The sequence below is a fragment of the Bos javanicus genome, chromosome 14 (assembly GCF_032452875.1).
Source record: "Bos javanicus breed banteng chromosome 14, ARS-OSU_banteng_1.0, whole genome shotgun sequence".
NCBI lineage: Eukaryota > Metazoa > Chordata > Mammalia > Artiodactyla > Bovidae > Bos > Bos javanicus.
The window spans coordinates 51,734,071-51,755,032 of record NC_083881.1 but is presented as its reverse complement, the minus strand read 5'-3'; the positions used below and the strand labels follow the sequence as shown (position 1 = coordinate 51,755,032).

General features: G+C 37.1%; 1 protein-coding gene across 1 annotated transcript in view; it reads right to left on the bottom strand.

Annotated features, from left to right (window-relative positions):
- The window catches only part of CSMD3 (CUB and Sushi multiple domains 3), a 1,469,335-nt gene that overhangs the window by 672,562 nt on the left and 775,811 nt on the right, over nucleotides 1–20,962 (bottom strand). Inside the window, exon 12 of the mRNA XM_061439111.1 lies at nucleotides 6,525–6,628. Within this exon, the coding sequence (XP_061295095.1) occupies nucleotides 6,525–6,628 (104 nt within the window). The remainder of the gene's footprint in view (nucleotides 1–6,524; nucleotides 6,629–20,962) is intronic.

The following is a 20,962-nucleotide window of genomic DNA, read 5'->3' as shown; positions in this document are numbered from 1 at the left end:
ATGGTATGCCCTTGCTAACATCTGCAAAGACTTCCTCCTGCTGGCATGTTTCAGTTGATGTGTCTTCATGCACATTCAATTTTTCCTCTCCCATTATAATTCATGCAACATCTAACAATGTTAACACAAGCCTCTGTGTTAGGTATTTTGGAAAATCCACGATGAGTAATAGTCGCTGCATTCAAGGAACTTAAATGACTTTGAGCATGTATTGAGTGTGTGTGTGTGTGCATAATGGAGAAGGACAAGAAGGTGTTCCAGGCAGAAATAAAAGCAGTGAAAATATATTTTTTTCCTGCTTTTTACAAACTATAATATAAAATGTGGAGGATTTTTCTGCATGGTCAATTTTCTAAGTCCTTTTTATACTGTTACCATCCATTTCTAAAAATATCACCTTGTTGTAATATTCAGTATATTCCCTTCTTTCATTATCCTATGGTGTCAGTTAGTATTTAGATTTTCATTATTAACAGCGGAAGGTACAAGAACAAATTTGGAAAGGTATAAGTTCCTGGTTGTAGAAAAGTTTGCTCAAGGAAAATATCTTATATAGTAGTCTGACAGCAGGGTGGCATTTTTAAAGAATAAATTGTTGACTAGTTAAAAAACATGTATCTTCAGCTAAGTAGCTTGCCAAAACATATAGGCCAGTGAGCTGAGAGCAATAATAATAACCTATGAGAAAAAAGAAAGCTACATTTTCTTAAAGCTGGTGTGAATATTATGCATTTAATATTATTAAAATAAAGAAAATATTAATTTAAAATATATCAGCACAAAATAGGGTATGTATGTGTGTGGACATGCATGTATATTTAAATTACACATATTTAAAATAAAAAGATGTCCCAGGGAAGAGTGCTGTTAGAACATACTACCAATATATCTGAGAATTAAATTTTACATTGTAAACAGATACAGCACACTCAAATTATTTTTAAGTTGCTGAATTGCAAAAATGATATGCTTTGTACTTCAGGGAAAGAAATCATAAAAATTATTTTTAAAAAATTTTTCATAATTCATTTTTAGAGGATTATTTTAGCTGTTGAACATGTTATGACTATATGGACTATATTTTTTATGGAATAGAATATCACAATCAATTTTAACTTTTAGAACCTAAATATTAAAAGAAAACTGGAAACAGAAGCATCATGTAATTCCAATGCTTAATTCAATTCCATGACGTAAATAAAATAGGATGGATTTTTCCTTTGTTAAATATTTTAAAAACTGAGATATCATGTGTTTATTAACCTAATCAGAACTTATAAACTTAAATATATAGACTGAATTCATCCCCTTAAAAAATACTTTCAAATGTGATATTACATGGGTTTCTGTTAAATGAACACATTGTCCATGTTTTACTATGTTCCTGACTTTCAGCATATCTAAATTTTTAAGTAAATTTATTAGTTTTAATGCCAAAAGTTAAATCTCTAGCATGTGGATCACACTTAACAAAAATGCAAAATGGAATACATAGACGAGTAAATACATTGCTAAATAAAATGTTTAAATGGAGACTATTTTACCCATTAGAACAGCATTATTTCAAATAAGTTATTTTCAATTAATTTTTTAAAAATAATTTGTTGACAATTTATCATGCCATATGCAATACTTTGAGTCTGAACAAGCTCCAGGAGATGGTGAAAGACAGGGAAGCCTGGTGTGCTGCAGTCCGTGGGGTCGCAAAGAGTCAGACATGACTGAATGACTGAACAATAAAAATTCAACACTATTTTGAAACTTGGGCAAGATAGACCCCTCCCTGATCGTTTCCTCTGACCATTTCTGTAGCCCACCTCTTGCCCAGGGTTGTGCCTGTCCACACCCCCTGGGAGATCATAGACTAATTTCCAGCTGCAACATGGTAAGAACAGAAAATAATAGGAATTAGGACTAAATCTTTTAAACTTCTAGAGTAATTTAAAAGAATAATTTTGTCTGGTGAATTTCATAATAAAAAATTGGAAATGTATTTATATGTGTTTTTATTTTATTTTTCTAAATTTTTTTGTTTCATTTTGTAAAAGTATCAGTCCAAAACAAATTAAAAATAAAAGCAAATCTTTTATTTTACAGTTTGTTTAAAAAGTACTGTTCTACAACTCCCTGAAAGCTAGTACCCCTGGAATTTCCTGCTTCCTGGACCCTCATAAGCCTTTTTCCAGGTCCATGTTCTCAGGGTCAGAACACATGACTGTATGTGCACTCTAGACCCAGGGGGCACCATTTGCAGGGAGGTGTGGGCAGTTAGAATGTATAGTCTGGGAAGTCTGTATGCATCGTGAAGGACAGAGCTGAGTTTGGGAATAGAGGGTGACCAGGTGCAAGCAGGGGCTGGGACCACTTCCTCATGCTTCCATGTTCCAAAAAGAAAATGTACAACTGTGCTCATTTCACAACTAGCAACATTATTCTCAAAATCCTTCAAGCTAGGCTTCAGAAGCACATAAACCCAGAACTTCCAGATATACAAGCTGGGTTTCAAAGAGGCAGAGGAAACAGAGATCAAGTTGCCAGCATTCATTGGATCATAGAGAAAGCAAGGGAGCTCCAGAAAAACATCTACTTCTGCTTCATTGCCTACACTAAGTCTTTGACTGTGTGGATCACAAGAAACTGGAAAATTCTTAAAGAGATGGGAATACCAGACCACCTTACCTGCCTCCTGAGAAACCTATGGGGTCAAAAGGCAAAAGTTAGAACTGGACATGGAATGACAGACTGGTTCAAAATTGGGAAAGAAGCATGACAAGGCTGTATATTGTCACCCTGCTTATTTAACTTGTATGCAGAGTACATCACGGGAAAATGCCAGGCTGGAATCAAGATTGCTGGGAGAAACAGCAACAACCTCAGATATGTAGATGATACCACTCTAATGGCAGAATGTGAAGAGGAACCTCTTAATGATGGTGAAAGAGAAGAGTGAAAATGCTGACTTGAAACTCAGCATTAAACAAACTAAAATTATAGTATCCAGTCCCATCACTTCATGGCCAATAGAAGGGGAAAAAGTAGAAGTAGTGACAGATTTTATTTCCTTGGGCTCAAAAATCACTATGGACAGTGACTGCAGCCATGAAATTAAAAGACATTTGCTCCTTGGAAAAAAAGCTATGACAAACCTAGACAGCATATTAAAAAGCAGAGACATCACTTTGCAGACAAAGATCCATACAGTGAAAGTGATGGTTTTTCCAACAGTCATGTATGGATATGAGAGTTGGGCCATAAAGAAGACAGGGTGCTGAAAAATCGATGCTTTTGAATTGTGGTGCTGGAGAAGACCACAGTCCTTTGGACTTCAGGGAGATCAAACCAGTCAATCCCTAAGGAAATGAACAATAAATATTTATTGGAAGGACTGATGCTGAAGTTGAAGCTTCAGTACTTTGGCCAACTGATGCGAAGAGCCCATTCATTGGAAAAGACTCAGATATTGGAAAAGATTGAAGGCAAAAGGAGAAGAGGGCAGCAAAGGATGATATGGTTAGACAGCATCACTGACTCAATGGACATAAATCTGAGTAAACTTCAGGAGATAACGGAAGTCAGAGGAGCTTGGCATGCTGCAATCCAGGGCATTGCCAACAGTCGGATACAACTTAGCAACTGAAAAACAAAGGCAACAGTTTGAGTGGATACAATTCTATTAGGTTCTCTTATCACAGAGTCTTGAAGTTCAAAGGAATTTTGATCTAATTTCAATTTTGTAAAATCTCTGTTAGCTACTCAAACGACTTTTATCTGAACACTTTTAGGAGTTAGTTGGGGCCTCTTAGGTGGCTCAGCAGTAAAGAATCCATATGTCAACGCAGGAGATGCAAATTCAGTCCCTGAGTCAGGAAGATCCCCTGGAGGAGGAAAGGGCAACTGACTCAAATATTCTCTCTTGGAGAATTCCATGGACAGAGGATCCTGGCAGGATATAGTCCATGAGGTTACAAAGAGTCAGACAGGACTGAGCACATATGTACACAGGAGGTAGGTGCTATCTAAGTTCTGCTGCAGTCATCTTTACCCAAGGAAAAAAGAGTTATATTTTCAGAAATATGTAATTTTGCTCTGAGGAAGAAAAACGTGTTTAAGAAACATATCTGTGGTTACAGACAAATATAAAAATAATCACACAGACTTTTCAAAATTAAGATAATTTCTCCAAGTGAAAGAATTGTAAGTGAAGAAGTAGAACTCCTATGCAAACTAGGGACAATATGATAACAGGAACATGAGAAGAGGGAAAATGTAACTTTTTCTTCATTCATTCTGCCAGTAGCAGATAGTCTGTAAGATACAACTAATTCCACTTGAATTCACAGGGGTTATAAAACTTCTTCTCATCAACATATTTGTTCTTTATCTGGTCTTATGTTGTGTAGCTAACTTTTGGATCACTCTAAAAATCAATTATGAACCTATTTTTTTAATTATATTTCTGATCTGCTACTTGGTCTGATTCATACAACACAGGGATTTTAAAATTATTTAAAATATATTCATGTTATCTTCCAAAATAAAAGGAAATAGAGACAACATCTACACTTCATAAGAATTAAAAAAACCCAGCAAATCCACTAACAAAATACTTAGAAGATTTTCTTTGAAGTAACTAAGGTCAAATGAGCATGGGCTCAAAATTCTCAAAAAAAGAAGGAATGCAGAAAATTATGGACTGTGACATGTTTACAAAGAAGTTCTTTCAATTAACAGAGTCCTTATTCTTTTAGAAAATGTATGGCTTATTTAAAATATTAAGGGTTTTCCTCTTAGTATCTAAAATTATAGTTAAGACCATTGCCCTTTACTGTTTTGAGATTTACAAAAACATTATATATATGTATATATATATATATATACATATATATAATTTTGAGGTCTAATCTAAAAATGTGTGGTTGTGTGTGCATGTGTGTGCACTCATCTCATAGTCTTCTGGTTATTTAAATGTAATATATTATCTTTCTGTCTCTTAGGTCTCCCTCACTCTCACTAAGGGACTAATTTAGATGTACCTATCAGAAGAACACCTACATATATAAAGCAGATGTTAACAGACACAATGGGAGGGGTTCAGAAATTTATGTTTTATAGAGTGCATCAAGTAACTGTGATTTGCAAAAGACCCCATTTTTGAGAAACACCACATTGATAAAGCCTGAACTGCAAATCAACAGCTATGAAAGGGATACTGAGAGAAAGCATATCATAACCTTTTGAGATTTATCACATGAAAACAATACACTAGCCCTGAAAATTTTTTCTTGCCCCTATCCGAGATAGATTATTGGAATGGATAGCCAAGGATTAGGTGACAGACAAGTTCCTAAAACACAGAGTGAAAAAATACAGTATATACTATTTCCATGACTGCAGGCCATGAAATCAGAAGATGCTGTGCTTCATGAAAGGAAAGCTATGACAAACTTAGCAGCATTTTAAAAATCAAACATTTCACTCTGCTGACAAAGATCCATATAGTCAAAGCTATGATCTTTCCAGTAATCTGTACGGATGTTAGAGTTGGACCATAAAAAGGCTGAGTGCAGAAGAATTGATGCTTTCGAATTGTGGTGCTGGAGAAGACTCTTGGGAGTCCCTTTGACTGCAGGGAGATCAAATCAGTAAATTCTAAAGGAAATCAACCCTGAATATTCATTGGAAGGATTGACGCTAAAGCTGAAGCTCCAATACTTTGGCCACATGATGTGAAGAGCTGACTCATTAGAAAAGACCCTGATGCTGGGAAAGACTGAAGGCAAAAGGAGGAGGGGAGCAGAGAATGAGATGGTTCAATAGCATCACTGATTCAACTGACATGAACTTGGGCAAACTCCGGGAGATGGTTGAGGGACAGGCAGGCTTGGTGTGCTGCAGCCCATGGGGTCACAAAGAGTTAAGACACAACTTAGCGACTGGACGATAAGTTCCTAACATTTCCCTTTACTTAATATAAGTTCATCCTTTTTTTTCTTTTTTCTTCACATTAAGAACCTTTGCAGTATATTAGCTCAACTCTGAGAGCTATTCACTGCTATACTACTACTACTGCTACTACTACTACTTCATGTCAAACCACTGATTAACTTTCACAGATACTGATGATGACCAGGTATGATTAAGCCTCCAATAAACTGCAACACCCATCAGTTTTTAGTACTAGTAGTACTCTCTCTGGGCAATTTCATAATTTTTTTTCCCCCACTCTATTCTATTACTCTGTGAAGGTAAAAGTATTTTCCAAAATAAGGCCAATCAGCCTGTCTGTAATTTCACCCTAGGCCCCCTTCTGGAAATGGATTCTAAGTAACTATGTGTGGATCAAGTATATTAAGCCTTATTAAAAGGACTAATAAATATACTATATGCAGATTGATGATAATAAATAATATACTATGCTCTTTCTGTTGGAGGTAGTGAGAAGAATCAATGAAAAAAAAAAAAAAAAGGTAAAATTTCACAAGAAACTGATAGACTAAATCAAGAAAGAAACATTGAGAACTTACACTTGGAGCACTGTCCTTGGGTCTCCAACTTCACCCCCATCACCAATTGTCAAGGTATCATAGCCAATTTCCAGGTCGAATTCTTCAAAATTTATCTGGATAACCTACCAATGAACAGAAACAAGTATCTCAAATATATCTCATTATATATTAAAAGCAAACAAGAGAACAAAGGCAGAAAAACATTAAAATGCCCTGCAGACATATTATGTATCTATATGTCCATAGCTATCTATATAAGAATTTCATACTATGACAGGAAATCATATAAGAATACTTCTAATGTTCACTCATTATAATTTTTATTTATAGTATATCTTCTGTAATAATTTATCAATGACATAACATAGTTTCTGTTTATAGAACATTCTTATCTGAGGAATTTGAATGTGAATCTAACTTGAGAAGGTTTTATAAAAAGCACATGTAGGTGGAGAGTGGTTTACTGTAAATAAAAATAAGCTAGCATGGAAAAGCATAGAGTATAAAATTGCCACTAGATAGTAAAGCTTAAAAAATGTTAGAACTAAATTTGAACCTAGATCACTAAATTTAAAGGCATCAGGATTATTTTTGTGTATTCTTTGGTAATAGAATCCCTCATTTATATTATATTTTGCCAGCAAAATTGGGAGCACAAATCTTTGGGAGACATATTATATCATGATAAGCAATTTAATATTAGTTCTTATCCAAATATAATCCTGTACTTTTTTATTGTTTATATATTTATGTAAAAGTTCATATTTAATTAAATTGCAATTCTTAAATTCAAAACCCAATATAACATTTTAGAGAATAATTTAATTAAGAATCTGTACAGAAGAAATTACATAAATATTGTCCTATAAATAACTATGCTTAGAGCAAAAAGTAATTTATAATAAAGTTTCAGAAGAGTTGAGGCTACAATAGTACTAGAGAAAAATGAAAAATGCCTTAATTTTTTAAATTATTTAAATTATGACAGATTCCATATCCTATTTTTACCTTTTTAACAAAAACCCCAACTTTTTATTGTGTCTATTTCTTGATGTTTTAAAATTATTTTTATTAGCATTAATTAAAACACATGTATACACATAGCAGATGCATGTTGATGTATGGCAAAACCAATACAATATTGTAAAGTTAAAAAAATAAAAATAAAAAAAATAAAAGACACTTGCTCCTTGGAAGAAAAGCTATGAAAAATAATAATAATAATAATTAAAACATCTGTTTTGGTCATGTTTAATACAGAATATATAAAACACAATTTTAAATGGCTATGATTTAAAAGGAAAGGTTTGCCTATTCTACATTGAGTTAAATATAAGTACTCTCAATTAATAATTTTCTATTAATAGAGATTTAGTTGTTCCCATTGCTTTTGCTATAATAAGCAACATGGTTATTTTCTGGCTCAAATCTACAAGTATATCTCTACATTAAGTGTGTACTTATGAGTATAATTTCTGAGTAATAACACTCAAAATTAAATTTCAAAATATCATGCCATGTGGTTTGAAAACTATCTTATCACTTTAAATGTCCACAACTTGTGTACATTATATTCCATTAGTTCTACAAATCTAGAGGGTATAAAAAGTGAAGTTTTTTTTGCATTTTCTTCATTAGTAATCAAATTATCTTTTTATGTTTGCCATTTATTTTTTTTTTCAGGTTTTCTGAACCATCAGTACTGTCTTTTTCTGAAAGTTTTCCATCATACAAAACCAAAACCTGTTACCATTAACCAATAACTCCCCGTTTTCCCTTTTCCCCCTTATCCTGGTAACTTCCAATATGCTTTTTAACCCTACAAATTTGCATATTCCAGATATTTTATGTAAGTGGAATAATACAATATTTGCCCTTTTGTGTCTGATTTACTTCACTAAGCAAAGTCTTCAAGGTTCATCTGCATTGCAGAGTGTGTATCAGAACTTCATTCCTTTTATGGTTGAATAACAGTCCATTTGTTTGTTGTTCAGTCATTCAATTGTGTCTGACTCTTTGTGAACCCATATACTGCAGCATGCCAGGCTTCCCTGTCTTTCACCATCTCCTGGAACTTGCTCAAACTCATGTCGTGAGTCAGTGATGCCATCCAACCATCTTGTCCCTGTCATCCCCTTCTCCCCCTGCCTCCAGTCTTTCCCAGCATCAGGATCTTTTCTAATGAGTCAGATCTTCACATCAGGTGGCCAAAGTGTTGGAGCTTCAGCTTCATCATCAGTCCTTTCAATGAATATTTCAGATTGATTTCCTTTAGGATTGACTCGTTCATACTCCTGCAGTCCAAGGGACTTGCATGTGAAAGTGAAAGTCGCTCAGTCGTGTCCAACTTTTTGCAACCCCATGGACTATACAGTCCTGGAATTCCCAGGCCAGAAAACTGGAGTGGGTAGCCTTTCCCTTCTCCAGGGGATCTTCCCAACCCACGGATCAAACTCAGGTCTCCTGCATTGCAGGCAGATTCTTTACCAGCTGAGCCACAAGGGAAGCCCGATACTACAGTTGAAAAACATCAATTCTTCAGTGCTCAACCTTCTTTATGGTCCAACTCTCACATATATACATGACTACTGGAAAAACCATCGCTTTGACTATACAGACCTTTGCCAGCAAAGTAACATCTCTTCTTTTCATTACGCTGTCTAGGTTTGTCATAACTTTTCTTCCAAGGAGAAGCATCTTTTAATTTCATGGCTGCAGTCACTATCAGCAATGATTTTGAAACCCAAGAAAATAAAGACTGTCACTGTCACAAGAAATAAAGTCCATTGTACATTTATACCTAATTTGGTTTAACCATTATTCAATTGATGGGACACTTGGCGTGCTTCCATCTTTAACCTATGATGAGTATTGTTATTATGTAGAATGGTGTAAAAGTACCTATTTGAATCTCTGTTTTCAATTTTTGTATATATGCCTCGGGGTGAAATTACTGAGTCATAAATTTAACATTTTGAAGAACTATCAAGCTGTTTTCCAGAACTTTTGAACATTCAAAATTTCTACCAGGAATTCACGAGGGTTCCAACTTCTCTATATACCTCACTGCTTTTTGTTTTGTTTTTATTATATCCATTCTTGTAGCTTACTGTGGATTTAATTTAATCTTTCTAATTAATGATGTTGAACATCTTTACATGTATTTATTAGCCATTTGTATGTTTTGGGTAACTATCTGAGTCCTTTATCCTCTATAACTTATTTTTTTTATCTTTTACCTCTTTTTAAATTAAGTCATTTGTTATATTGTTGCTGAATTGTAAGAGCTCTTTACATATTCTAGATATTAATTGCCTATATCAGCTATATTGTTTGCAAATATTTTCTCCCATTGTGTGAATTATCTTTCCATTCTTATGATAGTGTGCTTTGATGCCTCAAAAATTTTAATGTAATGAAGTCCACTTTATTTATTTTTTGTTGCTGTTGCTTGTGCTTTTGTGCCATATTTAAGAAGCCACTGCAAAATCCCATATCATGTTATTTTTTTCTTCTATGAATTTTATACTTTAAGCACTTAAATTTAGATTTTTGATCCATTCTGATTTAACTGTTGTATACAGTACAAGTAAGAATCAAATTTAATTCTTTCTGCATGTGGCTATCCAACTTTACCAGCACCATTTATTGAATCTCCTGCATTGCAGGTGGACTCTTTACCATCTGAGCCACCAGGGAAGCCCAACTACAAGAAAACCTCCCCTTATTGCACTTTGCTTTATTGTTATTGGCAGATATTTTGTATTTTACCAACTGAAGTTCTGTGGCAAAACTGTTAAGCAAGCTTACATTATCATTTCCTTTAAAACAGCAATTGTATACTTTATGTCTTTGTGTCATGTTTTGATATTTATCACAATATTTCAAATGTTTTTATTACTCTTACATTTGTTATGGTTATCTGTGCTCAGTGACTTTTGATATTACTTTGTAATGGTTCTGGGTAGCTACAAACCATACCCACTTAAAACTGTAAACTTAAATGATAAACGTCAAATGTATTCTGATTGCTCAACTGACAGCCTTTTCCGCATCTCTCTTTCTCTTTGAGCTTCCCTATTCCCTGAGAGACAATATCATTGAAATTAGGCCAACTAGTGACACTACAATGGCTTATAAGTGTCCAAATATAAAGAGGAGTCCCACATACCTCACTTTAAATCAAAAACTAGAAATGATTAAGGTTAGTGAGAAATGAATGTCTAGAGTCAAGTAAGGTCAAAAGTTAGGCCTCTTGCATCAGTTGCTAGTTGTAAATGTAAAGAAGCTGTTCTTGAAGGAAATTAAAAATGCTAGTCTAATGTACACATAAATGATAAGAAAGTGAAATAGCTTTATTACTGATATGGAGCAACTTTTAGTGGCATGAATAGAAGTTCAAACCAGTCACAACATTCTCAAAACCAAAGTCTAATTCAGAATAAGGCCCTAAACTCTCATCAAGTCTCATGAAGGTTCAGAGAAGTGAGTAAGCTGCAAAGAAAAGTTCGAAGCTAGCAGAGGTTGGTTCATAAGGTTTAAGGAAAAAGAACCATGTCCATAATATAAAAGTACAAGGTAAACAGCAGAAGCCGCAGCAACTTATCCAGAAGATCTTGCTAATACAATTAATGAAGGTGGCACAGTAAACAATATATTTTCAGTGTAGACAAAACTGTTGCCTGTGTTGCAAGAGGAGTGAAGTGAAAATTGCTCAGTCATGTCTGACTTTTTGTGACCCCATCAGTTATATACAGTCCATGGAATTCTCCAGGCCAGAATACTGGAGTGGATAGCCTTTCCCTTCTCTAGGGGAACTTCCCAACCCAGGGACTGAATCCAGGTCTCCTGCATTGCAGGTGGATTCTTTACCAGCTGAGCCACAAGGGAAGCCTGTGTTGGAAGAAGACACTATCTAGGATTTTCATAGCTAGAGAGGAGAAGTCAATGCCTGGCTTCAACGTGCAACCTGACTCGCTCATTAAGGGTATGCTGTTTATTTGCTCAGTCATGTCCGACTCTTTGTGACCCCATGGACTACAGCCTGCCAGCTCCTCTGTCCAGAGGATTCTCCAGGCAAGAATACTGGAGTGGACTGCCATTTCATTCTTGATGTTAGGGGTATAGGTAGCTGATTTGAAGCCAATACTGATTTACTGTTCTGAAAATCCTAGAATTTTTAAGAAGTATGCTAAATCTATTTTGTCTGTGCTCTATAAATGGAACAGTAAAGCCTGGAAATAGCACACCCGTTTACAATACAGTTTACTGAATATTGTCAGTCCACTGTTAAGATTTACTACTCAGGAAAGAAAAAGATATATTTTAAAATACTATTGTTTATTGACAGTGCAGCTGGTCACTCAAGAGCTCTGATGAAACTATAAAACAAGATTAATGTTGTCATGTCTGCTAAAACAACAGCCATTCTGCTGCCCATGTATCAAGGAGTAATTTTTATTTTCAAGTCTTTTTAAGAAAAAAATTTTATAAGGCCATATCTGACATAGATGGTGATTCCTCTGAATAGATCTGGGTAAAGTAAATCCTCTGATAGATCTGGGTAAAGTAAATTAAAACCTTTCTGTAAAGGATTCACCATTCTAGATGTCTTTAAGAACATTTGTGATTCATGGGAAGAGCAAAATATCAACATTAATAGAAGTTTGGAAGAAGTTGATTCCAACCCTCATGGAGGACTGTGAAGGGTTCAAACTTCAGTGGAGGATGTCACTGCAGATGCGATAAAAACACCAGGAGAACTATAACTAGAAATTCAACCTGAAGGTGGAACTGAAATGCTACAGTTTCATGGTAAAACTTTATGATGAGAAGTTGCTTCTTATGGATGAGCAAAGAACATGATGGAATCCCTTCTTGGTGAAAATTTTCTGAAAATTGTTGAAATGAAAACAAAAAAATTAGAGTATAAAAACTTATTTGATAAAGCAGTAGTAGTATTTGAGAAAATTAAGTCAATTTTGAAAAGTACTGTGGATAAAATGCTATCAAAAATTGCCTGCTACAGAGAAATCACTGGTGAAAGGAAGAATCAATCAATGTGGCAAATTTCAATAGTGATGTATTTTAAGAAATTGCTACAGCCATCAACTTCAAGGCAAGATGATTCAGCAGCTAAATGATTATGACTCACTAAAGGCATAGATGATGGTTAGCTTTTTTTTTTTAAAAATCAGATCAGATCAGTTGCTCAGTCATGTCCAACTCTTTGCGACCCCATGAATCGCAGCACACCAGGCCTCCCTGTCCATCACCAACTCCCGGAGTTCATTCAGACTCACGTCCATCAAGTCAGAGATGCCATCCAGCCATCTCATCCTCTGTCGTCCCCTTCTCCTCCTGCCCCCAATCCCTTCCAGCATCAGAGTCTTTTCCAATGAGTCAACTCTTCGCATGAAGTGGCCAAAGTACTGGAGTTTCAGCTTTAGCATCACTCCTTCCAAAGAAATCCCAGGGCTGATCTCCTTCAGAATGCACTGGTTGGATCTCCTTGCAGTCCAAGGGACTCTCAAGAGTCTTCTCCAACACCACAGTTAAAAACCATCAATTCATTGGCGCTCAGCCTTCTTCACAGTCCAACTCTCAAATCCATACATGACCACAGGAAAAACCATAGCCTTGACTAGACAAACCTTTGTTGGCAAAGTAATGTCTCTGCTTTTGAATATGCTATCTAGGTTGGTCATAACTTTCCTTCCAAGGAGTAAGCGTCTTTTAATTTCATGGCTGCCGTCACCATCTGCAGTGATTTTAGAGCCCAGAAAAAAAAAGTCTGACACTGTTTCCACTGTTTCCCCATCTATTTCCCATGAAGTGATGGGACCGGATGCCATGATCTTCATTTTCTGAATGTTGAGCTTTAAGCCAAGTTTTTCACTCTCCACTTTCACTTTCATCAAGAGGCTTTTGAGTTCCTCTTCACTTTCTGCCATAAGGGTGATGTCGTCTGCATATCTGAGGTTATTGATATTTCTCCCGGCAATCTTGATTCCAGCTTGTGTGTCTTCCAGTCCAGCATTTCTCATGATGTATTCTGCATATAAGTTAAATAAGCAGGGTGACAATATACAGCCTTGACGAACTCCTTTTCCTATTTGGAACCAGTCTGTTGTTTCATGTCCAGTTCTAACTGTTGCTTCCTGACTTGCATACAGATTTCTCAAGAGGCAGATCAGGTGGTCTGGTATTCCCATCTCTTTCAGAATTTTCCACAGTTTATTGTGATCCACACAGTCAAAAGCTTTGGCATAGTCAATAAAGCAGAAATAGATGTTTTTCTGGAACTCTCTTGCTTTTTCTATGATTCAGCATTTTTCTATGATGTTGGCAATTTGATTTCTGGTTCCTCTGCCTTTTCTAAAACCAGCTTGAACATCAGGAGGTTCACGGTTCACATATTGCTGAAGCCTGACTTGGAGAATTTTGAGCATTACTTTACTAGCGTGTGAGATGAGTGCAATTGTGCAGTAGTTTGAGCATTCTTTGGCATTGCCTTTCTTTGGGATTGGAATGAAAACTGACCTTTTCCAGTGTTGTGGCCACTGCTGAGTTTTCCGAATTTGCCAGCATATTGAGTGTAGCACTTTTACAGCATCATGTTTTAGGATTTGGAATAGTTCAACTGGACTTCCATCACCTCCACTATCTTTGTTCGTAGTGATGGGGAAAACCACTAGACCATTCAGGTATGACCTAAATCAAGTCCCTTATGATTATACAGTGGAAGTGAGAAATAGACTTAAGGGCCTAGATCTGATAGATAGAGTGCATGATGAACTATGGACTGAGGTTCGTGACATTGTACAGGAGACAGGGATCAAGACCATTCCCATAGAAAAGAAATGCAAAAAAGCAAAATGGCTGTCTGGGGAGGCCTTACAAATAGCTGTGAAAAGAAGAGAAGCGAAAAGCAAAGGAGAAAAGGATAGATATAAACATCTGAATACAGAGTTCCAAAGAATAGCAAGAAGAGATAAGAAAGCCTTCTTCAGCGATCAATGCAAAGAACTAGAGGAAAACAATAGAATGGGAAAGACTAGGGATCTCTTCAAGAAAATCAGATATACGAAAGGAACATTTCATGCAAAGATGGGCTCAATAAAGGACAGAAATGGTATGGACCTAACAGAAGCAGAAGGTATTAAGAAGAGATGGCAAGAATACACAGAAGAACTGTACAAAAAAGATCTTCACGACCTAGATAATCACAATGGTGTGATCACTGACCTAGTGCCAGACATCCTGGAATGTGAAGTCAAGTGGGCCTTAGAAAGCATCACTACGAACAAAGCTAGTGGAGGTGAATGAATTCCAGTTTTTACAAATAAATTATTTTTAAAATGTTTTTTAGTGTACATCTCTCTTACTTGGTTAAATTTATTCCTAAGTATTTTGTTTATTTTTTTAAATTTCTTTGAGGTACAGTTTATTTATAATGTTGTGTTAGTTTCTGTTGTAGCACAAAAGTGACTCACCTATACACATTATTTTTCTTATTCTCTTCAATTATGGTTTATCACAGGATATTGAATGTAGTTTAATATCTGTACAGTACAGTAGAACCTTATTAATCCATCCTATATATACTATTTTGCATCTGCTAAACTCCAACTGCCATTCTTACCTCCCCTATACCCATAAAGTATTTTATAATTAAAGATTACCGATTTTTTAGGCATAATTTTATTGTACACTTAATAGACTACAGTATACTGTAACATACTGGTTCCAAATAGGAAAGGGAGTATGTCAAGGCTGTATATTATCACCCTGCTTATTTAACTTATATGCAGAGTACATCATGAAAAACGCTGGGTTTGGAGAAGCACAAGCTGGAATCAAGATTGCCAGGAGAAATATCAATAACCTCAGATATACAGATGACACCACCCTTATGGCAGAAAGTTAAGAAGAACTAAAGAGCCTCTTGATGAAAGTGAAAGAGGAAGAGTGAAAAAGTTGGCTTAGCTCAACATTCAGAAAACTAAGATCATGGCATCCGGTCCCATCACTTCATGGGAAATAGATGGGGAAACTGTGGAAACAGTGGCAGACTTTATTTTTCTGGGCTCCAAAATCACTGCAGATGGTGATTGCAGCCATGAAATTAAAAGACGCCTACTCCTTGGAAGGAAAGCTATGACCAACCTAAACAGCATATTGAAAAGCAGAGACATTACTTTGTCAACGAAGGTCCATCTAGTGAAGGCTATGGTTTTTCCAGTGGTCACGTATGGATGTGAGAGTTGGAGTATAAAGAATGCTGAGCACAGAAGCATTGATGCTTTTGAACTGTGGTGTTGGAGAAGACTCTTGAGAGTCCCTTGGACTGCAAGGAGATCCAACCAGTCCATCCTAAAGGAAATCAGTCTTGAATATTCATTGGAAGGACTGATGCTGAAGCTGAAACTCCAATACACTGATGCGAAGAGCTGACTCGTTTGAAAAAACCCTGATGCTGGGGAAGATTGAGAGTGGGAGAAAAAGGGGACGAAAGAGGATGAAATGGTTGGATGGCATCACTGACACAATGCATATGGGTTTGGGTGGACTCTGGGAGTTGGTTTTGGACAGGGGGGCCTCGCATGCTATAGTTCATGGGGTTGCAAAGAGTCGGACAGGACTGAGTGACTGAACTGAACTTTTACTGTAAACATAACTATTATATACACTGCAAAATGAAACAAAATAAAATGTTGTGGGACTCAATTTACTATGATATTTATTTTATTTAGTTAAAGCTGAACACACATTATCTCCAAGGTATCCCTGAATTATCTCCCCAATGAATGGTTTTGGCACCTCTGTCAAAAAGTAATTGATCATGGATGGGAGGGTTTAGTTCTGTGCTCTCTTAGCTTTGTTTATCTGAGAATATCTTGATTTCTCCTTCCTCTCTGAAGGAGTTTTGACAGGCATATACAGGATTCTTGGTTGACAATTTTGTTTTCATTATTTAAAGATTTTGTTTTCCTCATGTTTCAGCATCTTTTCTTCTTCTTCTTTTAGAAATCAACTGTTAATATTTTTAGGATTTCTTAAAGAGTCATTTTTCCCCCACTGCTTTCAAGATTCTCTTTGATTTTACCCTTCAACAATAGGACTATAACATGTTTAGGTATGGATAACTTTAAGCTTATCCTACATAGAGTTTGCTGAGCTTTATGGATGGATAGATTCACATTTCTCTTGAATTTGTGAACTTTTTGGTCATTATTTCCTTCAAATATTCTTTCTATACTATTATTTCTATCTTCTTCACCTGAGAGTCCCATAGTACATTTGTTGTTCCATTTGCTCATATTCCACAGTCCCTTTGGTTCCTTTCATTTATTATTTTATTTTTTGTTCTTCAGACAATAATTTCAACTGTTCTATCTTAGCTTATCAATTCTTTCTTTTGCTGATCACACCAATTATCAAAACCTTCCAGTATTTTTCTTTTTAAATTTCAGTTATTATAGTTTATAGCTCTAGAATTTCTACTTGGTTTCATTTTTATAATTAATATCTTATTGATATTCTCATTTATTCATATATCATTTTATTCATATATCAAAAATCATGCTGTTTGAGCATAATTAATGCAATTGCTTTATATTTTTGTATAATAATTTCAATGACTGAATGTCTTCAGGGATATTTTCTGTCAGTTTATTTTGTTCCTTTGACCATATTCTCTTGTTTCTTTGCATACATTGTGATTTTCTTTGTTGTGGCTGAAAACTAGGTATTTGAATATCATAATGTGGTAATTCTGGAAATCAGAGTCTCTCTCTTCCCCAGAGTTTGCTGTTTTTGATTTTTGAAGATTCATTTCCATCCAGCATTTTAACTGAAATTTCTTTAAATTCAAGGAGCTAAAAAAATATACCCATTTCAGTAGATCCGGGCTGCTATAACAAAATATGAACTAGGTGGCATTTAAACAATATAAATTTATTTATCACAGTTCTCAATGCTGGAAGTCCAAGATCCTGGCACTGTTTGTTTTAGTGTACGGTGAGAGCAAGTTTCCTGGTTCACAGAAGACCATCTTTTTGCTGTTACCTAACATGGCAGAAGGGACCAGGGTAGTACAGTGATCCTCAACCTTTTTGGAAGCAGGGACTAGTTTCATGGAAGATAATGTTTCAATGGACCAGGAAGAGGGAGCAAGGGGGAATGGTTCATTTGGTATGCAAGTGATGGAGCAAAAGAGAAAGCTTCACTTGCTTGCCCCTTACTCACCTCCTGCTGTGTGGCCCTGTTCCTAACAGGCCTCGGACCTCTACTGTGGCCTGGGGTTGAGCACCCTGGTCTAGGGAGCCTTTTGGGGTCTCTACTATTCCTACTCATGAGGGCTCCACCCTCAGGACCTCCCAAAGGCCCCATCTTCTAATACCATCACATTGAAGGGACAGAAGCATTCAGATCACAGCAAGAACTCTCTCAGTCTTTGAAAATTGGCTCAGTACTGGGATACTCTGTTAACACCTAGCCAGATCATTTACAATTCTGTCTTGGCTTAAAGCTCAACATTCAGAAAACAAAGATCATGGCATCCAGTCCCATCACTTCATGGGAAATAGATGGGGAAACAGTGGAAACAGTGGCAGACTTTATTTTTCTGGGCTCCAAAATCACTGCAGATGGTGACTGCAGCCATGAAATTAAAAGACGCTTACTCCTTGGAAGGAAAGTTATGACCAACCTAGATACAATATTGAAAAGCAGAGACATTACTTTGCCAACAAAGGTCCGTCTAGTCAAGGCTATGGTTTTTCCTGTGGTCATGTATGGATTTGAGAGTTGGACTGTGAAGAAAGCTGAGCGCCGAAGAATTGATGCTTTTGAACTGTGGTGTTGCAGAAGACTCTTGAGAGTCCCTTGGACAGCAAGGAGATCCAACCAGTCCATTCTGAAGGAGATCAGCCCTGGGATTTCTTTGGAAGGAATGATGCTCAAGCTGAAACTCCAGTACTTTGGCCACGTCATGTGAAGAGTTGACTCACTGGAAAAGACTCTGATGCTGGGAGGGATTGGGGGCAGGAGGAGAAGGGGACGATAGAGGATGAGATGGCTGGATGGCATCACTGACTTGATGGACCTGAGTCTGAGTGCACTCTGGGAGTTGGTGATGGACAGGGAGGCCTGGCGTGCTGCGATTCATGGGGTCGAAAAGTGTCAGATATGACTGAGTGACTGATCTGATCTGATCTGATCTTGGCCTTCACCTGCAGCTGGCATGAAGCACACAGATCAACTAATGGTGAAAGCTTAGGCTCTTCTCAGGTCTTTCTGAGCATGTGTCTTATAGTGGGCATGCATGCTACTATCTGCTGCTGCTGCTGCTAAGTCACTTCAGTCGTGTCCGACTGTGTGTGACCCCATAGACAGCAGCCCACCAGGCTACCCCATCCCTGGGATTCTCCAGGCAAGAACACTAGGGTGGGTTGCTATTTACTTCTCCAATGCATGAAAGTGAAAAGTGAAAGTGAAGTCGCTCAGTCATGTCCGACCCTCAGCGACCCCATGGACTGTAGCATTCCAGGCTCCTCCATCCATGGGATTTTCCAGGCAGGAGTACTGGAGTGGGGTGCCATTGCCTTCTCCGATGCTACTATCTAAATTCCATCATATATGGGAGGGCTTTTGAACATCCATAGTTCCCAAAGAAACTCTGTTGTTTCTAGCAATGCGCTCAGGGTGGCTTGCTTCACTATGTATTTAGTTATATTTAGCAGTAAACCGATTTTTACTGGGGCTTAAGCTGTGAGAATCCTGAAGGTCTTAAATTGGTATAATTTCATTCAGCTTCTGCTAACTGGATACAAGGGTCACTATTAAGCTGGTGTCAGTTTAACATCCTTTGACGTTTTTAACTGAATGCTGAGGTTTCAAGTTCAGTCTCTTGATCCAAAGAGCCTGGGCCCCAGTCTTAGTTTCCTAATTCCAGAGATTTATTGCCATTTGCCACAAGGAAAACCAAGCTTTTTTCCCATCTCCAAGCTTTCTTTCCATTTCATCTCCTACTTTCATTACAGTTCACATTTTTTTAATTATATATGCATGATTGTACTTGTGTTTATATGGTATCCAGAACAGCTTTATAGATTTCCTTTGTTGTGAACCCCAGTGCATTGAAAAATGTTTTTCTTGTATTTCAGTGGGAGGCCCTTTCAGAATACCTCATCTGTCACCATTTCAAAAGAGAAATCATATGACCCACTTTATGTCAAGTCATTTCACAATAGAGCCATGCTGCTGCTGCTAAGTCGCTTCAGTTGTGTCCAACTCTGCCACCTCATAGATGGCAGCCCACCAGGCTCGGCCATCCCTGGGATTCTCCAGGCAAGAATACTGGAGTGGGATGCCATTTCCTTCTCCAATGCATGAAAATGAAAAGTGAAAGTGAAGTCACTCAGTAGTGTCCAACTCTTTGTGACCCCATGGACTGCAGCCTACCAGGCTCCTCCATCCATGGGATTTTCTAGGCAAGAGTACTGGAGTGGGTTGCCATTGCCTTCTCCGTGTAGAGCCATGAATGCATTGCATTTAAAATCATGGAATGTCTAGTATTATATGATTTTAAAAGTCTATAGGCTCAGTTAAGTTCAGTTCAGTTCAGTCACTCAGTCATGTCCGACTCTTTGCAAACCCATGAATGGCAGCACGCCAGGCCTCCCTGTCCATCACCAACTCCCGGAGTTCACTCAAACTCACATCCATCGACTTGGTGATGCCATCCAGCCATCTCATCCTCTGTCGTCCCCTTCACCTCCTGTCCCCAATCCCTCCCAGCATCATGGTCTTTTCCAATGAGTCAGCTCTTCGCATCAGGTGGCCAGTGTATTGGAATTTCAGCTTCAGCATCACTCCTTCCAAAGAAATCCCAGGGCTGATCTCCTTCAGAATGGACTGGTTGGATCTCCTTGCTGTCCAAGGGACTCTCAAGAGTCTTTTCCAACACCATAGTTCAAAAGCATCAATTCATTGGCGTTCAGCCTTCTTCACAGTCCAACTCTCACATCCATACATGACCACTGGAAAAACCATAGCCTTGACTAGACGGACCTTTGTTGGCAAAGTAATGTCTCTGCTTTTCAATATGCTATCTAGGTTGGTCATAACTTTCCTTCCAAGGAGTAAGCATCTTTTAATTTCATGGCTTCAATCACCATCTGCAGTGATTTTGGAGCCCAGAAAAATAAAGTCTGACACTGTTTCCACTGTTTCCCCATCTATTTCCCATGAAGTGATGGGACCGGATGCCATGCTAGCAGATACAAATTAGGAATTTAATAAGTGACTGATTGGTTGATTGCTATTTCTATGCCAAACCCTTGATAGTCATTATCATTTAATCATGTCCTACAAATTTTGGACACCCATTTAATGGTAGATTTTATTTTCCCTGAATTTTAACTGAGATTCATGCATGTATATATGTAACA